Raw genomic sequence first — 23,047 nt, forward strand, 5'->3', positions numbered from 1 at the left:
GAACTATCCTTATTAATGTCAGCACTGTTCTTTATGATGGTGGGTAGGCAGTATCTTTTATGGAGATGTCATCAAGTTACACGTTCTTTGGTTTATTAACAATTAGAACATAGAGTTATTTGGGGGTCTAGGAAGGAGAGAGAATTATTATAAATAAGTAAGTTAATGAAGAAATAGGAGAATTATGCTTAATGGAGTGTGTATGTATACAGGCTGAAAACAATATTACGGTAGAAGTGCTACTTAAAGTGGCATGATTTTCATTATTAAAAATGACTTCAAATGATTCCTATCAAATGATTCCTTCAGTGATGATGCAGAAAGGACCATCTTCATAGATTGGTACTTAGAAGCAAGTATGTCATATGCATTTATAAGAAATGATTTTGTCTTGTTATCTTATACTATTAATCTACTGAACAAAAATTTTAAAGGAATTATTGTAGTTCTTTCCGAACAGCTTTTTAAAAACATTTGCATTTTACTACAAGGTTTTTGTTGTGTTCCTCAAAGAAAATCCCCCATGAAAATGTTATTAAATCCCCCTTCTACTTCAGGAATCTGAACAACAGAATAATGTAACGGGGTCTAATTGTGTTTGTATTCGACACAGTGTTGATATAAATAAAAGGACAATTACATTGCGTAATAAGTTACTCAGCACTGCTTTGTGTTTCAATTAACAAAGCTAATTTATTTCTTAGGAATGATGCAATTCCAAAGCAAAAATTTGATGTCATTCTAATGAGTCTGCTTTCAATTGTAGAGCACAGGGGAGCCCTGGAAAAGATTAGTAAGAAATCTATTTTATTGTAGCGAATAAATCTGCGAAGTACGCTGTCAGCACAGATTGAAGTGGATCTGGCAGGGAAGTGCTTGGTGACTAGCCCTCTGAGCAAACCCTGCAGTGCTGTATGTGGTTTTAAATCTCTGTAAATGTGTAGGCAGGTACATATTACAATTGTCTGTTTTTCTTTTTAGGGCTCATGTAATCAAAGAAGTTTCTTTGTTGTGTGTATCTTTTCAGAACACAACAGGAATTGAAAATGAATCAGGTGAGTTTGAAAATAAGAATCTATATAAATACATTACCTAGATGTTAGACTAGTTCTTGATTTTTAAAAGATAGTAAAGCACACACATTCATTCCTCACAGATTTTCCTTTTTGTTTCTCAATGCCATTAATGAATTCATTGCTTTCATGGAGTGGGGTGTGCATTTTTCGACATGGGTTCGCATTTCTGCGGGGCCCTGAGTAGAGGGCTCATTCTTAGGGACCTCAGTTCAGACTTTTCTTTTTTTTACCTCTCCTCTGCCACACACTAGTGTTAATCTTTAGTTTTTTGTTTTGAAGCTTATTAATAGCTTTTATTTTTAACACTTTTTATTTTGTAAGTTACCTATTGGTTGAAAAGAGAAGATAGAAAGTTCTTTTAGAAACCCAAACTGATCAAATGGGTATCTTTAAGTATCCTGTCCTTGAAAAACCTGTTCATAGAATAGAAACGAGGACGGATACTGAAAATGTAAGATGTGCTTCTCCTTACAGTGGGGTGTGGGATTACCTGGAAATTAAACAATTCTGCTATGGATATTTCTACAGCCTCAAGGGTATTCTGATAAGTAGAACCAGTTACGTGTATTTAATGTTTTCTCAAGTAGGATTCTTATTTTCTGGCCTTAATATCATTTCACTTGTAGGTATAGAAATTTATGGGTGTCAGAAAAAATCTCTTTTGAAATCTTCATAAACACATTTTTTAGAAAATGAAGGACAAAACATAAAAATGTGAAGTCTATCATTTTTAGTGCTTAGCTTAAAACTCCCAGGTTTGAAAATATTTTGTATCTCTAATCCACTGCAACTTCGGACACCTTTTTATCATTTGCAGGTGCCTCTAACCGAGACCACAAGTCCCATTTTATTAGGTGGCCAAGTTTCATAAGTTCAGTCCTGCGTTGCATTGAGATGTGAAATTTTTGGAATGGATTCTTTGATTTCTTTTCATTACTTTCTTTATCAAAAATATGTTTATTTTAATGCAGAGGACCATACATCATAAAAAATGAATCTGGCGAACACATGGGACACGTGGTTTCTATTATTTTAAAACTTGCAGATTTACTGACATGCTTTTGAAGGCAAATTATTTTTGAAATGGTAAAATGGGGGAGGGAAAAGAGAACAGAGTGGATTTTCATAGTCATTGCCCATCAAAGTTGTGTGCGTATATATGTCATAGACTTCATTTATGTTCCTATTTTAAGACTGATTTTTAATGTGAACCTTGTCACCCAAAGGAAAGTGGTTTCTGCTGCGTAGGAACTGTTGTCAGTGGAGTCCCGATTGGAATTAGAATGATCGTGAATGCTTCCAAAGTAGAATCGAAATATTGACATAGCTTTTGTTACATCACTGTTCAGCATTTATTTCAGGCACTACAGCCTTAACCTTAATAATGCTTCATTTCTTACACCGTGTTAGGCTAGTAATATTTTGTTTCTAATGTATTTAGACCTATTTGACACCTCACAGTTTCACTTTAATATTTCACTTATATCAAATGAACTTGTGTTAAAAGAAAGTCCACATGCCTCTCAAAAGAGTTGTACCCGTTTTTCTGTGGGGGGGCGTGGAGGTGGGGGGGGCTCTTACAATTTCATGTTGCTTTTGACAAGTTTCAATATTAGATCTGCAGAGGGCTGCCTTTGATGCCAAATGGCAAATATGGATGGAAAAGTGTCCTCTTATGTTTTTAATGGTTAGCACGTTTCTGATTTGGGTATAATTTAAATGGTCTGGCAGTAATGCGACTTTTATTTGTATTATAAAAGCTATCCACTTTTTATAAGTAAAGTTTTCAGCATCTTTATATTTTCATTATTTGAGGAATATTAGTTGCATGATGTTTAATCTTGATTATTTTGTCATGGCATAAAATCTGTGAGTGATTTCAACAGTTGTCCCAGTAATTTTTAAAAATTAAGAATTGTTTCAGGACATTTTATATTTTTCCCTTTTGTATTTATTATTCTCATTTGCACCCAGTGAAAATGAGCAATGAATACTTGGAAAACTTCAAAATAATTACACAAAATTCAGATACTAAAAAAGTCTTAACTTGAACCAGATTTTTTTTTTTTTTTTTTTTTTTTTAATTAGAATCCTGATCACCATCAGGATTTAGGGTTAGATTTTTCTCCCTAGGGACCGATCAATATTGCTTTAAATTTTAGCTGTCAGATCTGTCTCTCATGATGGGCATGGTCGCTAAGACAGTAGCACAGAATCATTCATTCATATGTGCCTGACAGTTGAGTTCTAGGGACTAAAGGATCCTAAGAGTGAGTGTACAATGTTGTTTACAAGCTTGTCCTTTATAGGGAACAAGAGTCCAAAGCCCAAGGCCTCGTGGTATTTTAAGCACTGACTATTGAAGCACCATTCTGAACTGAACTGCTCAGTGTTACCAGTGTGTTCCATGTCATTTCTGGTGTGGTAGCACGGCCAGGCTTTCCCTCTGACCCCAACCCTGAGCTCCTGGAGCCCCCACACCCACATATTCTTTGTCCTTTTTTCCTTTTCCGGTCTGTTCTCCCCTCAGCACTTACCCCTGTCTTACTGTCTCATGTCTACCCAGTTTACAACCCAGGTTGCTTTGCGTGTGAGCCTTTGTTCTTCCAACTGAGCCCAGGCCTTGTTGGCAGGAGAGGGAGCAGTCTCTCCACTTCCTCCCCTCGTTCTCCAGTTTCTCTTCTCTTCTCTCCATTTGCAAATCACAGGCACCCTGTACTTGCTTCACTAACATTCCACACCCATCCTAATATTTAGCTTTTGAGATGTTCCACTGTTTTCCTTCTCTTTTTCCTAGATTTACCTAGGAGGATCCAGAACTGTATAAATGGCTCTCATTGAATAAAAAATGTAGAGTTCCTTATAGTAGCTCCTTAGCGTCCTTTTGTTCAGTGTCCTTTCGTTATGATGTTGATGAGATGCTGTAGGAACTTAATTCTTGTTTGTATCAATTAGCCTATGGTAAAATCGGTTTCATTATATCACTTGAAGTTGCAGAACCTATTGACGATACTGAGGACTTTGTGTACTTTATAGAACATCCAAGATGAGCAAAGTTCCATAGTGCAGATATGCTCATGGTAGTGTAAAGTATATATGCTAGAGTTTACTACCACTTCCTATCTAGTGAGTGCTTAAGCAACATGCCAAGCACTTCGCTAAGTATTGCATATACATTTTCTTACGAATCCAGTCTTTGCATTCGCTTTAGGAAGTGTAGGTTTCACACCCATTTTATGGCTGAAGACATTGAGGCACAGAGCGGTGGCCATGGCTTGCTCGTGATCACTCAGACAGTAAGTGGTAGAGCTCCCACTGATGCTCAGTCCTGTCGGATTCCAAAGCCCAGGTCTGGTCACCGTGCTACACCGCCCTGTCAGTCAGCATCAGTTACGTTACGCTGCGCTAACAGACAGGCAGCTCCAGAATCTGAGGGGCTGAACACAGCAGCCATTAGTTCTCGTTCTCAGTGCACATGCAGTGTGGAGCTGCCATTGCAGTTGCTCAAGAACCAAGGATGCTGGTGGTTTTATCTCAACACGTGTCATTTCTGTTTACATTTAATTGGCCAGCGTTAGTCTGCAGCCACATCAAACTGGGAAGTCTGGTGGGAGGAGCAGTGCAGTCTGTGAGGTGCCTGGGAGGAGAGGAGAACTGTAATACTTGGTACTGCTCCAGTGATGGTTTTCTACTTTATTGAGATATTCACATAATAACACTGTGTAAGCTTTGGCCTTGATTACTGATTTACTAGTCACCTTAATTTTTTAAAAAGAATCTTTGTATAATTCAAATTGTTACTAATATTTGAAGTTTTCTGTCAGTACAGTAGCTTAGGATTGCAGCGTCTCTACATCCTGATCAATCATCTATGGTATTGCCAGTAGCCAGTAGCAAAGCAACTTAGCAATTTAGCCTTCTAAACTTGTTTTAAAGTTTTCTATAGTAAAATAACAAAGGAAGCTTTTAATCACGTGATGCTGCAAGTCCAGCCCTGAGAATGGTGACAGGCCCTCCAGAGTCCCATTATCTTCACTGTCCTGGAGGTTCATTCATTCCCTCATTCATCCGCACGGACTGCATCCCAGTGTGTTGTGGGCTCTGCAGTGAACCAGACAGACAAGCAAGGGCTCTGCACACAACTTACACACTCACAGTGGGACACAGTGAAAAAGCACGAAGATAGTCTCAGATAGTGACAGGTGCTGTGAAGACAGTGCAGCAAGGTAATGTGATAAAGAACAGTGGGTGAAGGTAGGGGGAGCTTCTCTGGTTAGAGAAGGCTGTTCTGAAGAGGAGATGCATAATAGAATAATAAAGTAATAGTAGAATTATTAATAATAGTAATAGAATACTAGATTCAAGTAATAACCAAGAGCCAGCTAGATGAGGATGTGGGACAAGAAAATTCGAGGCAGCGTGAACAAGCAGTGAGTGCAGAGGCCTTGAGGTGGGAATGAGCTTGCGGTTTCAAGGAACAGAGAGCCAGCCAGGGGCGCGAGCGTGGCAGGCATCTGGGGCTCTGGGACAGGATGAAGTTGGTATGAGAGGCATAGGTGAGACATAATGGTCCTTAAAGGCCCTGGGAAGAAGTTTACATTTTATTCTGAGTTCAGTGGAAAGCCACTGGACGGTGGTACCCTGCCATTTCCATATTTAGACCATCACGCTCCCTGTGCCATGGAGACTGAATTGTAAGGGGGCAGGAGTGTGGTAATATGTCGTTCACTGTTGAGAGTAACACCATATTTGAGGACAGTTTCTTCACTGGGACAGCCTAATGGACCTGCCAGCTTTTTGAAAGGCAGTTTTTTTTATGTCTTTCAGAACTGTTTGGCTGCTGTTCTTTTCCAAAGACGGTGTATAAGGTTTTCTTGTTCTTGTCCCCATCCGCTTATTGTTGCTGCGGTCTTACTCATTCCTCTCCCAAATACAGTTTAATGCGCTCTCAGTAAACTGAAGCTTGTTTGATCCCCGCCCCCCCCCAATTTGCCCTAAGAATAGTTGTTACGAGTCTTGATTGCAAGTTTAAATGAAGAGTTGTTCATAGGAATTTGAGTATCTTAATACTTTTTAATTCTTGGATGTCTTTTGCTGATAACAGCAATTGCTATAGTGATTATTAGTCTTTTGTAGCAATAATATGTATCTTATTTTGAATGTTCTATGATGTGTTCTTAATATTCAGCAATATTGCTCTCCAGTGTTTGTTTTGGTCAAATTGATATTTAAGAAACTAGGTGCTTTAATTAAATCAGTTAAATCTGATATAACAATTCATGGTCGTTCTCTGGGTGGAGTGTGTAAAGGGAGGTACTTATATAAATTTAAATGCAATACCAGGAAAATTTGCTCACTCTTATATTCAAAAAAATCAGAACATCAGTATGTGTTGTCTGTGGTACATGCAACCTTATGTAACAGTAGTCAGTGCCAGTGTTATGCTGTTAGCAGAGTTTCCGACCTCATTCCAGTGACTGTTTATGTGTGAGTGAGGAGAGGGAGCCGGCAGGCTGGTTCCTAGGTGTGGGCCACACACAGTGTGCCTGGAGCAGAGCAGAGAGACGGGAGAAGGTTGTGAGCAGAGAGGTCCAGGGCTGGCTCAGTGCCCATGGAAAGGACCAGAGTGCATACACTCCCTGGGGAGAAGGGAAACTGCTGGACGGTTTTAATCAGAGGAGTGTTAGAGTCGGGTTAAAAGAAATCTTGAAAGAAAACCAATAAGGTGCACTTAAGCCACCAAAGAAAAAAAATTGTGATAAAAAATATTTTTTTCTATGGCATTGGTATTTTGAAAAAATTTTCTTGTGCATTCAAGTTTCATTTCAACATGATTTAAAGATGAGAGTGTAGCATTTATTTACTTATTTTTCTTTAAAAATCAACTTTGAGGTATAATTTATGTGTAGTAAAATGTACTCAGTCCTGAGTTTTGACAAATGTCTGCACTAATGCAACTACCACCACAGTCATGAATCGGCATTCCCAGCACCCCAGAAAGTTCTGTCTTGCTGCCCTGCAGTTGTTTCTCCCCCTAGCCCTACCTCGGGCAACCACACGTTGGCTTTCTGTCACTGTGGATTGGTTTTTAAAGAATTTCACATAAATGGGATCATACATTGCGTGCTCTTTTGTGTTTGTCTCCTTTTGGTCAGCATAATGTTTTAGAGATTTTTCCATGTTGTGTGTGTCAGTAGTTTATTTCTTTTACAGAAAATATTTTATGAGCGATCATCTGACCATGTAGAGAAATCTGTTCATGGTCGTATTTCTAAAGATTCAGTGAAACCCTGGGATGGCTTTCTGTCTTTCATTTTAGGTTAGCTCCTTCCCTTTTTTCCGAATTCTAAAAACATATAGTGTAAAAAATTGAAACCACTTTTGATGTTTTAGCATATTATTAACATATAAGTATATTTTTTATAGGTAATTATAAGTGCAAATTTGCTTTTTTAGACTTTTTTAAAAAAAGACTCGTAAGTAAGGTGATTTCTATCAGTTACGACTTAAACCTCAATTAATGAATGTATAGTTCAGGAAATTAACGTGTTTAATAATGATGGCACTTTAATTTCATTTTGAATCAAATATTCTACTAGATAAATCAGCAGTTTTTAAAATAAAACCTGGGACATTGTCTTTCTTAATGAAAATATTAGATTATTTCTGAAATTTGAAAAAAATCTAGCAACTTGAATAGCATTTCCTTATGTGACTTCCAGAGGAACTGTGGCAAGAAGGCTTACATTTTATGTTACCCTGATATGAATGCTTTGGTAGAGAAGAAGGTTATAGGATTGTTTAGCTCTGCCTCACTTTTGCTGTCTTGTGACTCACATTCCACCTTCAGCCCTCACGTTGTCACTCCAGCTTGGTTGGGTAAGTCACCTGACTTCCTGGGTTTTGCTTTCTTACCTGTAAAATAGGGAGAGCAGTGGTGCCCACCCATGAGTGTGGTCAAGAGCCATGGAGTTAATAAACGTAAAGCACTAAAGCTAGTGCCTGGCATGTAGGAAACCCTGTGTGAGTATTAGTACGTCACCATTATTCTTTTCAGTCAGTGATTCTGCCCCATCAAATACCTTCTTACCACTGTGACTGCTTGAGTTCAGACCCAGGCATCCCTTGTTTGGACTGTTCCAGAAGGCCCTTAATTGATTGCCTCACCAACAGTTTCTCCCCATGGAACCATTTTCCATGTGTCCTGAGGACTGTACTTACACAACATGACATTGACCATGGAGGAAATCAGAAAAGTAGATAGTCCTCATGGGTTGTTTGGAATGTCTTCATGGGTGAACTGGGATTTGAACTTGACCTGGGAGAATGTAGAGGCTATTGACTGGCAGAAGAATTGAGGACCAGAAGGACCTGTGGCCTGGGGTCATTATTAACCGGAAGCCTGAATTGTGAGACCCAGAGGAGTGAGGGCACCTCTTTGGGGAAGGGAGAAAGAGCCAGAGGGTGGTGCCTACAGGGGCCCCGCGGAGCTTTTATGAGTAACCTGGGGATTTTCTTGTGATTTCCTCCGGTAGAATTTGTATTTAAAATAAAGCTGCAGACAGAGCAAACAACTCCATTGGGCTTGAAAGACTGTAGCTCCACAGTGTGCTGTCGTGGATGAAGACAGTTTGAGATGTTGCAATTCAATTTCACCAATAACAGACTCACTGGGCGGCAGCAGAAAGCTCCTTCTTCTGCTGTCCCCCACCCCGTTCCCACCCTGTATCAGAATCTACCAGAAAGGGAAAGGGGTTGTCGGGTTAAGAAAACACTCAGGTATCTAATTTTCTCTGCTCCTCTTGAACCTGAAAGTCTCTAAAACCAGTAGAGCAACTACTGGGTTTTATTTAGAAAGTTTTAAAAAAGGGTTTTGAATCAAGTGCTTTATAGGAAAGTTAATCATGAAGGCAGAGGGTTTGTAGAATTTGAATGTGGAATAGACTGGAAGCCAGGAAACCTCATCACATGTCGTCACACCCCTGCCCCAAACCTTCAGTGACGTCTCACCACTCTCCAAATGCAATCGCATCTCTGTCCCCCGACCTTCAAGTTTCGGCAGGTTCTGGCGGTAGCCACCTCTGCTGTCTCCGTGGCTCACTCCAACTGGGCCCAGTGGCCTCTTGTTCCTGAACACGAAGCCCTTTCCTCCTCAGGACATTTCCCTAGAACGCTCAATCCTTACCGTGTGGGGCATTGCCATCTTTCAAGTTCAAATCCCGCCCCACCCCAGCTACCCTAACTAAAGCAGTGGCCCCTCCTTTTCTCTGTGTCACGCATTATATTTCATTCACCCCTGTGGGAACAGCCCATCAGTCTCCTGTGTTAACCTGAGGGCTGTAGGCAGGGCCCCGGGTTGCTGCTTTCCTAGGGTAGCACGGTGCTAGCACACGGGATACTCATTGGACATTATAGGACGAGTGGAGATTGCTGCGTTGTTCACGTTTGAAGGATGATGGTGGCAGTGGGAGTTAGAGAAAGGCATCAGATACAACAGATTTTGAAGACACACCAGCAGCATTTGACTCTGCTGGCCGCTCTCCTTCCTTGAATCTTCTCTGCCTTTCTGACCCCATGCTCTTGGTGCCCCTTCTTTGTGGCAACTAGAGGCCTCCGATGCCGCTCCTGTTCTTCTCTTTCACTCTTAGATAAAGGCGTCCTGAGCGCTTTGTCCTAGCTCTTCTCTCGTTCTCTGCCCCCTGGACTCCATTACCAGTGGAGTCCGTGGCTCCTAGAGCCATGTCTGTGCTCCTGGACCTCTTGGCAGTTGACTGCCAGATACTTGTTTGTTCACAGCGACCACTGCTCTGAGCTAGACATCCAGTGCCAGGCAGCGGGGACGGTGGCGAGTGAAACCGAATCTGCCCTGTGTGTCTGCCACCTACACTTGCCTCTAGTGGAGGGGCTGTTAAGCCAGAAGTAAGTGCTTCGGGATGCAGAGGCTGCAGAGGGAGCCTCAGGGGACACCCCGCCAGGTAGGACAGTGGGACAGGCTTCCTCTGGGCAGGGCAGAGGCCAGAACACAAATGCAGATGGGTTCCCTGAGGAAGCTCCTTGCCTTGGTGGGGTCTCAGCCCCACCCTCCTGGGGCTTAACGGCGAAGGGTAGGAACTCGCTTCTTGCTTTTCTTTCCCATCCACTCAGGAGGCCAAGCAGGCGTTGATGATAAGCTGTTGGCTTTAATATGTTGAAACCACGTATCCCAGTTTATTCTGGTTCATTTTGTGCTGTTCTCCTTTCATGATCATCAGTGAAGTCCTTAAAACAAAAAATAAAAAACCCTTGTGCCTATTTTGGGGGGGGAGTCCCTCCTGTTGTACTCGAGAAGCGGGGTAGGTAGGGCCCAGATGTGTGGATCCAGCCCTCCTCCCTCGCTGTCCTGGTCACCACTCTAATCAGCTTTGTCACTAGGAGTCTCTTGTTCTGTGCCTCAGTCCTAAGATCAGGGACTGGGGGGTCAGAGGTGGTGCAGCAGTTCTCAGGCTTTTTGTTTATGTGGATTATATCTTTGGATATTTACTGTGCTAGAAATTGAAACAAAAATTTTTAACTTTTTTTTGGAAGTCATTGTAGATTAACAAGACATTGCAATAATAGTATGCTTCTTCACTCAGCTGTCCCCTGCGGTCATTTGTAACTAGTACAGTATTAAAACCAGGAAGTTGAGTTGGCACAGTGGTTAGACTACAGGCCGCCTTCGTAAATCAGAACTCTTTGAAACAGGATTAAACAATCACCCATCCCATTAGCCAGCAGGATGATGACATTATCACAAGGCAGGGCCTCCTGAAAACTCCTCTCCACAGGTGAGTGAAAAAGGCGAATAACATCTTAGTGTTATTGTGAAAAGGGAGGAGGGCAAATAGCTCTGATCTTGTGGGCTCCCAAAAGGGACTTGCCAGGAATCCCCAGACAATAAATACTGTGAGACCCCACGGGCTTAGTGGTTAAAACGTGGACTCTGGAGTCTGACTGTCTGGGTTTTATCTTGGCTCCACTACTTTAAAACCATGCAGCTTGGGAAAGGTACTTGGTGGGGCTATTCCATAGCATCGTGTTTGAAAGTCCGGCCCTGAAGCCTGACTGTCTGGATTTGAATCCGAGCCCTGCCACTTGCTAGCTGCGACTATGGGCAGGTTTCAGTTTCATCTGTAAAACGGATCATAAAATTACAGCTGGGGTGGTAGCGTAAAGATTAAATGAGGTGATGCATGGAAAGTGCTTGGAATAGTGTCTGAACAGTGTCCTAAATACTCCATCAACGTTAGCTGTGCTCACTGCTCTGACGTGATGCGTGGAAAAGGGTTAGCAGAGATCGTGGCCCCGAGGAAGGAATAAAGGTCCTACTCTCATAGTTCCCCTCCCACCCCCCTACCCCGCATGGGAAAGTCAGCCTGGGCCACAGTAAAGGCATTAGGGGAAGGAACTTGAGAGACCTGTAAGAGGCTCCACAGCAAGGTCAAAATCGGAGAATCAAAATATCTCTAAGGTTTCTTGTGTTAGGAAGCGGGAAAAGAGCAGCTGCTCCAGCCAGTGAGCTTCACGAGGAGGGGCCGGATCCTCTTTATTGACCATTGCAGCTTTACCTCTGCCGGGTGCCAGCCCCAGCAGCACTGAGTTGGGGAAGAGAGGGAATGCTGACTGTCTGCGTTTGAGGTAGGAAGTTGGAGACATCAAATTAATGAGATCAATTAACGGTTAATAACTAAGTAACTTCTTCAGTTAAATGTAATACATTAATTATATTTAATATACACTGTTCCAGATAAGTTCATTGATACAGGTTTGGAGATGGTACTTCACTAAGCAGTGAAAGAGTTCTGCGGTTTCCTTTAGTGTGGAAGTCCTGTAACTTCCTCCACACTTACCCAGTGTTCAGTGTTAGAGCCTTCATGTGGGAATGGGCCTTTATTCTGGGACCGCAGGGAAGGCGTCCTGGGAGGAGCAGCAGCCAGGACTCCTTTCTGGAGCTTGCAGGCTGATCTCTGGTTGGTTACCTTCCATCCCTCTACGGTGATCAGCAAATGGTGATACATTTGCCTCAGGCATTACCCCGGCCTCCTCACCTTGTCTGCTCTGGACACTTTGGCCTTTTTCTCTGTCTGTTCTCTGAGCACACCAACCTTTTGCCTAACTCAGCAAGGGTCCTTGCTGGGTTCCTTTCCTGGCATGTTTCTCCTCCATGTCGTCACATGATTCCCTCGCTACTTGTAGAGCGGTCTCCCTAAGCATGCTGTCTATGACAGCACCCTGCCCTCTCCATCACTGTCTCCTTGTGCTGGATTTTTCTTCTGAGCATCTGTAACTACCAGGCATCACATATTTTTGTTTGGTTTTGTCTGCCTTCCTCGCTAGAGTGACACTGTTAAGGCAGATGTGATGCCTAGAACACTGCCTGGCCCACAGAAGCGACTGAGAAATATTTTAATACATGAATTGAGTAGATATTGAAGTTCCTGTTAGACAAAATCAATCTGGGAAACATTCCCAGGATCAAACTGTGATTCTTTAGTGTAAGAACCAAGATGACCCTGTTTAAATATGATGGTACATCTAATACTATCAGGATATATAGAAAAAAGAGATTCCAGTGTATGAGTGTGTGGGGGAGAAGCATCCTTTTGTTGCAAAGGTTTACTTGATGCTTAAATTGATGGCTTGGAATTGAGAGCATATCACATATTCTAAAAAAGGATGCTTATATTGACACAGAAGATTACCTACCTCAAGTTCAAGAAATTCCAGCACACATGGAGAAAATGCTTTCTGACAGATGACCCCGCTGTTTGTTTCTGTCCCTCCTTTTTCTAAAAAAAGATTTAAGTTAGTTCACAAGGATCATTTATTCATTCAAGTATTTTAAGTGACAAGAAACATTTTATGTCTCCTGCTAATCATTGGGAATGCAGCGCTGAATAAGGTGGACGTCGCCTGTCTTCACTGCAGTCTGATGAGAGCCACGTCAAACTCGTAATTATACAAACGGCTGTTTAAAAATTGTGATAAGAGCTCTGAAGGAAAAATAAGGGGAGAGCGTGATTCTCTATAGGCAAGCCATCCCACCTCCTCCTTCTCAAGTCACTGATGTTCTAAAAAGGTCCCAGGCAAATTCCCAGCCATAGCCACTGCAGTGGAGATTCCAACAGCTGGAAAGGGGTGAGGAAGGCCCTGGAGCTGGCCAGTGTCTGGATGTCTTTGTGTGGACTGAGGTCCTCCTATTGTAGGGGAGCCCCATTGTAGTGTGAAGGGTACTGAAATAGAAAAAAAGCTTTTCTCAGTAGGTGAATGAGTCCAAATTAAAAATAATGGGTTGGCCGAAAGCAGGTAAATAAATGCATAGGAATTTTCCTTATTTCTTTTTCCTGTGGCAGTTCTGCTGAGGTCCTTTATATTCATAGGTATTTCACAAATTTTAATACACCTGGTCTCCAACTTAGACTCAAGTTACAGATTTCCCGTGGGAATGACCAAGCCTACCTTAGGCGCCATCTCCTGCTGACATTTCTCCAGACGCGTGGAGGTTTTACAGGGGTTCTTAGGTTGTATTCCACCAAAACCCTTCTTTTTTTTTTTTTTTTTTCAGCCTTACTGAAGTATAGTTGACAAACGAAAGTGTAAGATATTTAAAGCGCACATCATGGTGACTTGATACACTTATATTGTGAAAGGCTTCCCACCATCTAGTTAATTAACATATCTATCACCTTTCATATTTATGTTTGTGTGTGTGTGTGTGTGTGAGAACATTTAAGTTCTACACTCTTAGCAAATTTCAGTTTTGTAAAAACTGAACAACAAAAAAACAGTGTTATCAACTATAGTCACCATGTTTTATGTTAGGTCCTCAGACCTTATCCAGCAGAATCTTAACTGGAAACATCACAGTGGTTATGAGCTTGGGCTCTGGGGTCACACAGGCGAAGGTTCAAATTCTGTCCTTGAGCAACTTGGACAACTTCCTTAAGCCTCAAGTTCCGTGTGTGTGTGTGTGTGTGTGTGTGTGTGTGTGAGAGAGAGAGAGAGAGACAGAGAGAGAGAGAGAGAGAGAGAGAGAGAGAGAGAGAGAGAGAGAGAGAGGTGAAGCGGTGAGGGGGGTGGGGTGTGGCTGGGAGGAGGCCCTGACTGACAGTCCCTGCCCCTTGGTCTGTTTGGAGTAAACGCCGTCATGCATATAGGAAGGTTCGCACAGTGCTTTGCAGGGGCCGGAGGGAGTTCTCAGTATCTATCAGGTTGTTAGTGGTTGTACTGCAATAGTGCCCGGAGGTACTGGGTTGGGTTAGCTGAAACATCGCCATGTCAGAGCTCCCGGGGAGGTTAAACGGTATCAGATCCTTTCAGATCTTTGTTAGGGTCCCATCTGAAAAAGGGGGGAAAACCCCCTCTTTCTGTGATAAGTGGCCATGTGCCAATAGGACTCATCGCTGGCTAGTACTTGCTCAGATTGCTTATTTATCAGCGTTCAAAATAATTATTACATAGCGTAGGGTTGTAAACCACCAATTTAATACTTCCCCTTTGGAAAAAAATGTGTTCACATTTTCAAAATTCTAGTTTGTACATTAAAGTTTTAAAAGTGGGGGCACTACATTTAGAAGTCAGAAAATTTTGCACTTCAGCTAATTAAAAATACCACAAGACCATTTTCTGGGGCCATGTTGATAGTCCCACGGTTTGGAAGGCATTTACACTTGGGCTTGGTGGGGTTGCCAGGACCAAGGAGGAAATCAAGGCGAATCAGAGCATTTGTGCTTCTGAGGTGTAGGCTCTGTCGTCCTCATCCTGCCCAAGAAATGAACTCACCTTCAGATGCCTACTTTCGCGCATTCCAGGCCTCAGCCGGCCACACTGACTGCTCGTTGCTGTGGCACTTAGAAGAAATTTGAAATGCTGGGAGTACTCAAATTTGGATGATATTCTTTTTTTGGCACAACACATTTTTAAAAACGACAAGGGCATCATTGTCATGGGAAAATTAATCTTTTTAGCTTACAGTTTGCTTTTTGCCTACGTTGGTTTCTTTGAAAGTCCTTGAGAAATGTTTCTCTTTGCAGTGGGGGAAAAAACACACAAAACTCAGACTCCAGAATCCGTTGTTCTTTGCGGTGTCATGATAGACATATCAGTTCTTTAGGGTCTGTGTGGTAGCAGTTAATAGACACTGGGTTTTCCTTTGATTTGAAGGTTATTTTAGAAAGAACAGTCATGTTTTACCAGTTGGTTCAGATTTCCCCGTTTTATTCCCTTATATACATATCTAATAATCTGATTTAAGATTACAGTGAATTTTAGCATAAACTTTGGTTAGTAATTGTATAAAATTCTCTATTTCTTAGAGATTTTGAGATATTATGGTGACTTTGCTGTTTAATGACTTGATGCACAGTGGTAAATTACTGTTTTCTGGAAAGGTCGCACCTCCATTGAAGGTCCAGAATAAGTTGTAGTATTCATGGTTGGAATGCTCAAGCCCGTCAAGAGCTTGTTTCTGGAGAATGAAAGCGTGAGGGTGGGTCCCTTTACAGTCTGTGCCGAAAGTATTCATTTAAGTAGGGAGTGTTGCTTTTGAGTTTTTAATGTTCTGAAATGCTGGTGGTAGCCTTTGACTTAAAAGTAAGCTTAAGCTGTATTTTGCTGCCAGATGATCTGGGAGTTTAAAGTAACATGTTGCCAGAGATTTACATATTTTGAAAATGGCTACAGGTGGCCGCAACAAAATAGATTAACACAGACATGCTTGAAGGTTGCAGTGGTTTCCTTTGGAGACTCACAGACAAGCTTCAAAGCAACTCCCGAAAGCATCAAAGCAACTCCTGAAAGGCGTGACATGAGTTGTCTTGGTCTGGCTTGCCAGTTTTAGCTTTCAGTTACATTTTTGCATATTTGCTCATTGGACCAGGAGAAAAACAAAACAGCTAAGTGGGTTTTCTTCCTTTTGCTGTGATCCTTCTGTTTCTTGACTTGCAGAACGCTCCTGAGCCTGCAGCAGCTGCTGAGACCCTGGCCGAGGTACCTGAACATGTGCTTCGAGGACTTCCGGAGGAAGTGAGGCTTTTCCCATCTGCTGTTGACAAGACTCGGATTGGTGAGTACTGGGGTCCCAGAAGGAGACAGGGAAGGAAGAGCAGGCTATAGCCAGGCTTCCTTTGGACATTTCAGGTAGGGGGCTCACCATAAAAGCAACAGATTGACATTCTGACTTGGAAGATTGTGTGGTGTTTATGCAATTTCCAGTCAAAAGTCCAGGCTGGACATAGCTTATGAAATTAAACCAGGAATGCTGGCACACAGACCATCCTGTGTAACTGACTCAGCCCAGGTGTCCCCCTTTCTCCATGTGTCCCAGGGGCTCCTCCCACAGAATGTATTGCTCCCTCGCCTCTGATTTCACTATGACTGGAGTGTGATTATGCTATTATATTTATTTCATGATTTTGTACTTGTTTTCACATCTGTCCCTTTCATTGCTTGGGGTACCTTCATTTCTTATTTATCTTTATGCCTCTAGTGCCTGACACTTTATGGACCTCAGTAGATATTTGAATGAATGATGACCTAAGTATATCTGAATGCTTCAGGCTGGGATTTCTTGTTGAATGCAAGTCAAGCTTTTGTGTGTTTGATCCTGTTTTTGCGTCCTAATCTTTAGTCAGAAGGCCAAGGAAGTAAATTATAATAAAAGTTTCGTCAAAGTACAGTCTTGGAATATATCAAGTTTATGTCCCATTTTCTTTTTTAAAGATGTACTTCTGATATTCCAGTTTATGTGTATATGTATGTGAATACATTTTTAATAAATGCCTTTTCTATTTCTCATTGAAAATGGTACTTGAGCATTGAAATTGTATCATTCACATGAATGTGGTTGATTTTATAACTCCACTAATTGATGATTAGCTGTGTTATCAAACGGGATTCCCAGAAAAGCAGAATTCATACATCCTGGCTGAGTGAGACTGGCTGAGACTCCACCCTCCTGTACATGAGAAAACAGAGGCCAGAAAATGAGGGGACCTGCTGACCGATGTTGTCAGTGAGCGTCACTTCTGGGCGCTGGTTCCCTTGACTCTGGGCGGTCTCCTGCCATTTCAGCCACTGCTTCTCGTCTGTTGACCTGTGGTCAGTGCAGAGGAAATAGAAATACCCCTGAGAATCCTGCAGAGCAGCAGAAATCATGGTTGTGTGAAACTGAAAAGTGAGTTGTTTCAGTAGCTAAGTTTTCAGGAAACTTAGCGAGAGAAAAGAGGGTTTTTTACTTTGAGCAAACTTCAAAAACATTTATTCGTAAAACTATATTTCTAACCCTCTATAAAAGCAACTCCGTTCATTTGAGACAATTTAAAATCTGTGGAAAAATGGAGACGTTTAGAAATATTTGTAGTTTCAGTACATTCTGGTAGTTTTCTCTTTAATTGTTGCGATTGTGCTGTTCTCCAAGTATTTGTGATTGTACTGTCTGGGTAATTTTATGTGTAAAAATTAAAAACAAGTAAATATAAAAAAATATTTTTTTCCTGCTATAAAAAAAATAGGGTATTTATAGGCCATTTGGAAAATACAGAAGAATAGAAAGAGGAAAAATAAAAATCACCATTGAAGACTTGACTTAATTTGATTTCACTGTGATCTCAGTTGATTTAACGTTATTTTGTTTTTAGGCTGTGTAGGCTTTTAACCATTTTGTGAAACTGAATTGATTTTAATGCTTCAATCTTTAAAATAACCACATACATCATAAAAATATTGATTTTATTTTCTAGGTGTCTGGGCCACTAAACCAATTTTAAAAGGCAAAAAGTTTGGGCCATTTGTTGGTGATAAGAAAAAAAGATCTCAGGTTAAGAATAATGTGTACATGTGGGAGGTAAGAAAGAATTCTGGTTCTTTGTTTATCAGAGTTCTATACATTAAAAATAATCATTCTATTCTTTTAGTATTTTACATTTTGAAATAGAAACAACCATTTAAATGTGTTCCTTAAAATCGAGAGTATTTTTATTAAGGAGAATATGTATTTCCTTGGATACAGACTGCTGTTTACATTTATTTGTGTTTTGAGCCTGCTTGGTCGTCAACGATAAATGTCAAATCCACTCGTTATATTGCCTTGTTCAGGGTGTGTGCAGCCAAGACTTCCGTCTGTGACTTTACGGGCTTCCAGGTAGATGCCATAAAGGCACCCCAAGGTAGCCGCACATAAGACACTGCTAGTGTCTTCTCTGTATTTTAGAAAGCCATCTCTGTTTTGCTGGAATAGTCAGAATTGAGTATATTTAGCACATGGCACGTTTACGTAGCACTTTGAACTCTTCAAAAGGCTTCCATTCTGTCCATGTCATATTCTCCCAGCAACCCTGGGAGCTAGCAGCGCATTAGCACTGTCCTTACGGAGGTGACGCGGTCAAGGACAGAGGTGAGCTGCTCTTCCCTGTGGGGCCCTCATGTTGGGAGTGGTGTCATTGCAAAACGAGAACCCACGTCTGCTGTCCGACAGTGAGGCAGTTCAAAATGTTTCATTCGATTGCCTGTGTTCAAATTCTACCACTTGACCTTTGAGACTCTGGGCAGGGTACCTAACCTCTGGCGAAAACCCTTAATTTTAAAATGGAGAGAATACAGAACTTTCTCAGGAAGGTAGCTATGAAGATAAAAATCTGGTGTTACCGTTTATTGGCGAGTTGTGTGCGAATTCAGCACCGATGTGGAGTTGAGTTCTGATCAGGTGCTTCCAGCATGCCCCTCACCTTCTTACAGGAACTCAGTGGTGTGACTCCTTTTTAAAGCAAATGAAGTTTTTCGGTGGTGAGGAAAAGCATTCCTATCAGATTGTCTTAAATTGAATCACATCTGTTTCACATGTAAACATATAAAAGCTGAAAAATAAAGTATGCCTAGGAATGTCTGGATACTTTCCATCAAGAAGTTCTGTGGAATTTGTACATTTGAAGTATATTGCTGTTTTTCTCGGTGCTGTAAGCAGTGTTTCTCAACTTGAAAATTCCAACAGTTTTTCCCGGTAATTTTGAGTTTCTTTGTTTGTTGTGAATTCCGTATAGTAAATCTGATGACAACCTAAGGGGCCTTAGGAAATGAGGATTTTCCATGAGAATAATTCCGTTATACTTTTTCACCACTTTTAAGGTGAAATTTTATAGAAAATATTTATAGAAAAACTGCCCAGTCAGAAAAATGATATTGCTATGAGTGGTTATGAATTTCTTAACCACAAAATTATGCTCCAAAATAAACTCCATTTTTAATTTTAGAAGTTTCCCAAGGGAAACTAACAAATATTCTCTCTCAGGTTAGCACTTCTCTGAGTGACGATGTTAGGACCTGGGAAATGTGCCCTCTAGTTCTGTGTGTAGAATGCTAAGCTTGAACAAATCCATTAATATTTGCCCTAAATTTATGGTCCGTATTTTACCCAACATAGCAGTTTGATATTGTTGGGCATGTTGTATAAAATGTTAGTAGTGCCTTTTGTCCATTAAGCTCCATTTGTATTGAAATAGTAGCTTGGTGAAAATTGTGGTTTGGCACCAGGGCGTATTAGGGACTTGATTTCTACTATAAGCCTCTTAACATCCCATTGTTAAGATACTTCTACTTCTCTACTACGCCAGTTTGTGAATCCTTAGGACATTGCCAGCTCTTGTTGGTCAGGTTTAAAGATTTAGTTCTCGTCCGGGCTGGCCTTTCCTTCCTGGAAAAAAAGAAAAAAATCTGGATGCCATTCAGATAGTTCCAACTGTAAGGTATATTCTATACAGCAACTTTTAAGCCTTTTGCTCTGTTACAATAAAAGTGTGTGTGTAAGTGTGTGTGTGTGTGTGTGTGTGTGTGTGTGTGTGTATGACATATATGTAGAAGTATGCATTTTGGCAAAGTACAGGGAGCATAAATTGTAATGTACTTATTTCTTACGAAGAAGAAAGTAAGAATCCAGCTAAAATTTAGTGTTTCCCCGTTAAGTCATTCCAACCTTCTCGCTCTTATCCTCAGACTTGCATCAAAATGCCTCTTATTAATGTAATAGAAACTGCTTATCATTAAAATATCATCTTGGCATCTGTTCTTCCATTAAAGCCCCTTAAGAACAGCTTCTCGTTTAGCAGCCCGGTCTTTTGCCCCAGCTAGAACTCCATTTGAAGGCTAATCAAAGACAAAAGTGTTAAGTTGCTTTTCTTGAGCCCTGATTGTCTAACACAGTCTTTAAATCCTCTCAGCTTTCACTGAAAACATTCTATGAAATCAGAAATAACAGGCGAGAAACAGTAGAGTATCCGCAGGGTGAATGCACAAAACAGCCAGGTTCTCCAAAGAGAACATTGTTTGGTCAGTTTCTGGTGGGGAGCTGCCAGCCGGCTGAGCTGCTGGACGTAGTACTTCCCCTGACTGCCCCGCACACGCTGAGAGCAGTCGCAGTAGCCTAGAGCTGCTTGTGAGGAAAGCCTTTTACCTTCACTTCTGTGGGACTCAAATTGCTTCTGATGAACAGAACTTTTGAGTTGTTTGCATACAAATTATATTAATGTCTTTTTAAAAATAGACTTCATTTTTTAGAGCAGTTTTAAGTTTACAGCAAAACTGAGCAGAAAGTACAAGGAGTGCCTGTATGACACCTCCCACTGTCAACATCCTGTACCCGATGGTACATTTGTTACAATCGATGAACCTGCATTGACACAGTAGTATCACTTCAGTGCCCTAATTGACATTAGGGTTCACTCTTGGTGTTGTACATCTAATAAGTTTTCTAAAAATTATAAAGGCAGTACACGCTCATTGCAAAATATATAAACAATACAGAAAACTATAAACAAGAAAGTAAAAATCATCTGTGAACATTCTGGGGAACATTTTTTAAACTCAGTTTCTCTGCCTCTCTGTTTTTCTTCTGTCTCTCACATACACTGAGTGGTACAGATACAAACACCATATATAGACATTTCATGCAAGAGAGCAAACAATACATGTAGTTTTTAATGTGCTTTTTTCTTTCAATATGTTATGGACATACCTGTGTCAAATACTTATCTACATCATTATTTCTTATGGTACTCAGAAATCTGTTGTGTTTATTGTTTAACCAGTTGGACATTTAAATAGTTTTAATATTTACATGACATTAACAATTCTTCAAAGTATGAAATTCATTCTAAATATATATTTGATGACCTGTGTAGTTATCTTAAGGTAAATTCCTACAAGTAGAATTAAGTGAAAAGTTATTTTGTACATTTTAATATTTGGTAGCATTTCCCTAATAGACCTCCAAGAAGGATTGTACTAATTTACGTAACTACCAAGAGTACATATTTCTTCTTAGCTTCTTAAAACCCAGTGTTGTTAATCTTTTTAATAGTTTTTTCCCCATTGTTGTAGATAAAAGCTGATAATTCACTGCTTCTGTTTGCATATTATTCAGGCAACAAATTTTGTGTCGGGGGATGGAGGGAAGAAGTAGAATTGTATTTCAACTAAAATTGATAGAGAAATTATATCTCTATAATGACAAGACTTTAATTTTTTTAAAAAGTGAAAACAATCAGTACTGTTATGATTAGATATTAACAAGCGTGTTTTATATTTTATAGTCTTTGCTTTCTCAATTTGTTGAATTTCAGATTATTTCTAAGTTAAAAAGGGAAGCAAGAAAAAGAGTAGAGAAGTCAACCATTTGATTCTACAGAACATTTCTCCAGGAAATCCTGCTCAGCTCCTACTATTCCCCTCCAATATCTAAACCGTTTGTCAAAGTCGTATCATAGGAAAAGACCTAGACGACGGGGAAATCTAACCTGCCACCTGTTTTTTTATAGTCCTGGAGCTAAGAGTGGTTTTTACATTATTAAGTGGATTAAACAAAAAAATCAAATGTTTTGTGACACTTGAAAATTATATGAAATTCAAATTTTAGTCCATGAATCAAGTTTCATTGGAACACAGCAGCACTCGTTCATTTACATGTTATCTACGGCTGCTTTGCCCTAGGGTGGCAGAGTTGAGCAGTTGCAACAGAGACTGTATGACCTGCAAAACTGAAAAGATTTATTGTCTCGCTCTTTATGGAAAAATTTGGCCAATCCCTGGTCTCAGCGTGTGGAGAAGAGAAGCAGTGGGAGTGAGTGTGGTGATGGCTGGTGTCTTAGGTTAACCTTAGGGAAGCTGTGTGGTTAATAGCAGTGCAAAGATTTTGAACTTGGTACTTAAAAGTGGGCTAGCTGTGGAGTTAGTTGTCATGGCAACGGCTGGGCCAATCATATTCTCCTCCTCTCAAGAACTTCAGGACAGATGAGGACATTGATGTACAGAGAATTAAGCAATCTTCCTGAATAAGTTAACTTGTACTCAGATTAGCAGCTTGGTCTGGTGCAAAAAAAAATTCTCTTTGAGGGTTTATTCATTCACTCATTTGAGTCCTATTCGTTAATTTGTGCCATGTGCTCGGAACTGTCTTCGTTTCTGGAGCAGCGATCTTGGCCTATAGCATATGTGGTATTGTATAGACTATGGGAAGTGCCCCGTGGAGATTCTTTTGGTGGAATAAAAGAATACTAGAGATGCCCCGAATCTTTCCACAGATGAGAGTGCCAAGTGCTTGCTTGGTGTCTTAAAGCTGCTACTCCTAGCGTTCCTTCCAGCAACAGAGCCCAGAGAGTCTTACTCTTTTTTGAAAATCTCCCCAGAAGATATATGAATGCACATATATGCACAAAATTTGCATATGATTTCTAGGGTATTATGGAATTCCTAGGCATCCATTCTCCAGAGTTACAATTTCTAATTTAAGAATGTTTTGTTCATTCAGTGGATGTTGGTTGGGGGTCTACTGTGAGCCGGTCAGCATTTATTGAGTATCTCTTGTTGGGAGATTTTCCAGAAACATTCGTGTATGAAACTTAAAGTTATTTCAAAAGAGAGGGTCAAGGGTCAGCCCGTGTGGGGCCATGGTAACGATGGCTGTGGGA

At 40.8% G+C, this 23,047-nt stretch overlaps 1 protein-coding gene across 5 annotated transcripts in view; it reads left to right on the top strand.

The window, feature by feature from the left end:
- Positions 1-23,047, top strand: part of PRDM2 (PR/SET domain 2) — a 111,679-nt gene that overhangs the window by 13,749 nt on the left and 74,883 nt on the right. For 2 of the 5 annotated variants that reach the window (XM_088790124.1, XM_088790125.1), the window contains exons 2-3: positions 16,041-16,158; positions 17,834-17,937. In XM_088790124.1, the coding sequence (XP_088646250.1) occupies positions 17,929-17,937 (9 nt within the window). In that variant the 5' untranslated portion in view covers positions 16,041-16,158; positions 17,834-17,928. Of the gene's footprint in view, positions 1-981; positions 1,056-16,040; positions 16,159-17,833; positions 17,938-23,047 lie in introns of all 5 variants that reach the window. The other 3 variants (XM_088790126.1, XM_088790127.1, XM_088790128.1) reach the window with 3 other exon arrangements.

The sequence above is a fragment of the Rhinolophus sinicus genome, chromosome 14 (assembly GCF_057876585.1).
Source record: "Rhinolophus sinicus isolate RSI-liver-muscle chromosome 14, RSI-T2T, whole genome shotgun sequence".
Taxonomy (NCBI): domain Eukaryota; kingdom Metazoa; phylum Chordata; class Mammalia; order Chiroptera; family Rhinolophidae; genus Rhinolophus; species Rhinolophus sinicus.